The 2,687-nt window shown below is 47.8% G+C and overlaps 1 protein-coding gene across 1 annotated transcript in view; it reads right to left on the bottom strand.

Annotated features, from left to right (window-relative positions):
- tmem170b (transmembrane protein 170B) overlaps positions 1–1,071 on the bottom strand; it is an 8,779-nt gene extending 7,708 nt beyond the window's left edge. The window contains exon 1 of the mRNA XM_024296114.2: positions 397–1,071. Within this exon, the coding sequence (XP_024151882.1) occupies positions 397–532 (136 nt within the window). The 5' untranslated portion in view covers positions 533–1,071. The remainder of the gene's footprint in view (positions 1–396) is intronic.
- Positions 1,072–2,687: the final 1,616 nt, after the last annotated feature.

Below are 2,687 nucleotides of genomic sequence, written 5' to 3'. Positions count from 1 at the left end.
ACTGGGCCAAGCGGGATGGGGGTCCACCCCTTTCTTTCTAGCTTCTGCAAACGTCTTCCTGCTGAGTCAGCTTTACTAACTTTCACTGTCCCCCACCCTACTCCAGCCCCCACCCGCCGTGCATTCACTTCCGCTGTCCTCCTTCCAGACATCAGTTTAAATGAAGGATCACCTCCATCAGGCGCGAGCACACCTTCATCCTGCATCCAGAGGATGCTGGACCCCCACCCTCCCCCTCCCCTTAAAGGGACTCCACCACATGAGGAAAAAACAGATGGAGGAGGAGGGGGGTGCAGCTCCCCCATTGTCGCCTCCTCTCAGCTGCCAGACATTCGGATGATTTAGATGTGAAGGTTTACGTTCTCGTGCACGCGCGCAGCCCCCCATTCCACGTACCTGTGAAGTGCTGCAGCGCCGCGCCCTGCACCCAGAGGCCGAGTACCTGCTGCACGGACAGGTTCACCGACAGCTCCCGGCTCATGGCTCCGCCCCCCTCGATGCAGAAGCTGGACCTGGTTTTGGAGGACGGCATGGAGGGGCAGGCCCGGTGGGGGAGGGATGGGGGTTGGGGCGCAGATCTCCCCGCCGCCTTCACCGGTGCCGCTGTTTGGGCTTGACTGCGTCCGGAGCGGGGAGGGAAGGGCCCGTCGGCGATGCGCGCGGTGCGGAGGCCATGATGGGATGGCGGCGGAAGCGCGCGCGCCCGGCTCGTCCTACATCAGCTGGCCCCGCTTCATCACCCTTAAAGGGCCCGCAGCGCTGTCTGAGCGGGGAGGGGAGGGGGGATCCGGTTCACGGAGGCGCATCACCTCCGCCTCGAGTCGCTCCGTGAATGGGAAGGAGGAGCAGCGGCGGGCACGCGCGCGACGTCACGACGTAAACGCGACATTAAAAACATCAGTTCACCTGCTAGGGGGTCGTGACGTCGATAATGACTGCAGACAAACAACGTGGTCGCAGGGCAACACCCCCCCCCACACACACACACACACACATCACACCATCAAAAAAATACAATAACAAATTTATCTGTCAGCTGTTGCCCTTGACAACGGCCGGATGCAGGACCCCTCCTCTGATTGGTCTCTGCAGCATCACCTGATAATGCGAGTACCAGTCACAACAACACATGGCAGGAAACAGTCACGTGATAATTACAATATTACTTTAATAATAATAATAAAAACGATTTCATTTCTTTTTTCAATTTTAAAGTTTTTAATTTTCACTCACAGCTTTTTCCCTAAACCAGAAAATTAAGCTCCTCTCAGGTGAAATTCACTTCCTGCTTCAGCCAAACATCTCCTGCAAAGTTTGATCAATCTTAACTTGATCAGCTATGTGTAGCCATATAATTACTGGACTCATGTGAAAATATATTCTGATAGTAATCAATGAGTATTAATTATCTGTTTCCTGAAGTAGGAATTTATTTCATATTTTATTCATCCATTTATAAACCCTTATCTTTTTTTCCATCCTGAGGAAACTGCATTGTAGAAATAGCAGCAGAATAGTTCTGAATCAGACATGAACAAACCCAAAGTCTGTATTTCACAGACATCAGGACGTTCTAACCCATATCTCAGAGGACAGCAGTATTTTAAGGAGAACTGTCCCAGTTCAAACACCTGACATTTGACTCCATTCAAATCTGGAAGTGATTCTTGATACTCAGACTTTGCTCTTCAGCCCTAAAAAGCTTCAACTCTTTAGTTATTTATGTTTTTGCGTTTTATGTTTCACTTTTTCTTCAATAAATGTGGTAAATTTAGCATTTTTTTAACATTTTCTAAGTTTTTCATATTTTATGTTGTTTTCCAGGTTGATGCTCTATAGTTTCCTTTTTCTGAAGATTGTTTTTAAAAGCATGAACTTATGAGCATTTTTAACGAGTTTAAGAGAACCATCTTTATATTTTGCTCTAGGCACTGTTCAGCAACAAGGAAGGTCATCCGGGTAAACTGTCAGAGGTGGAGCTGTGTGGGCGGAGGAGACGGCGGAGCCTTTGGCGGAGGGATGATAGTCTGCAGCATCCTCCTGAGAGAACAGCTGATACAGCAGCTTGGGGGTAATCCTGCTGTTGCCCACAGAGGGAGGCAGGTTTGCCAACAAAAAATAAGCGTTTGTTGTTATTTTGAGTGTCGTTTGGATGATTTAATGAAGCCCAGGCTGGATCATTTGGTAAAAGGGCAGAGCAGCTGGTTTAAATGCCTGCTTTCATCTCTGAAATACTCTTCACTGACCACCAGAGGGCGGTGTTCTCCCACTTTTCTTTTTAACCTGTTCTTTGTTCTGACTTTTTTTTTCTTAGCAGAAGAAAAGATTTCTGTTCCACCAACACTTAGAAAAACAAAAGCCAGAATGTTGGTGTTTGATTTCTTCCTGACTTCCTGTTGTGTGACTCACAGCTCTGAAGGGCTTGGATCTGTACCCTGGGGAACACCTCCCCCAAAAAATTGATGTCACCTTTCTTTAGTATAGAGCCACAGTATTAGGCCATGACTCAGCAGTTCTCCAGGAGGACAGTGGACACTCTTAAAGACAGTTTGGTTTGGAAGAGGAAACAAACCATCTCTTTACAGAGAAATGGATGAGATGTGTCCCTTTTTCCTCTTGCTTTGACATCTTTGTTCCCTCTTGTCAGTGGGATCGTGAAAAGATGTGACGTAAAGCAAAAAAAAAAA

Source organism: Oryzias melastigma, linkage group LG11 (genome assembly GCF_002922805.2).
Source record: "Oryzias melastigma strain HK-1 linkage group LG11, ASM292280v2, whole genome shotgun sequence".
Lineage (NCBI taxonomy): Eukaryota > Metazoa > Chordata > Actinopteri > Beloniformes > Adrianichthyidae > Oryzias > Oryzias melastigma.
The sequence above is the reverse complement of the archived record's forward strand: the minus strand, read 5'-3'. Positions and strand labels throughout refer to the sequence as shown.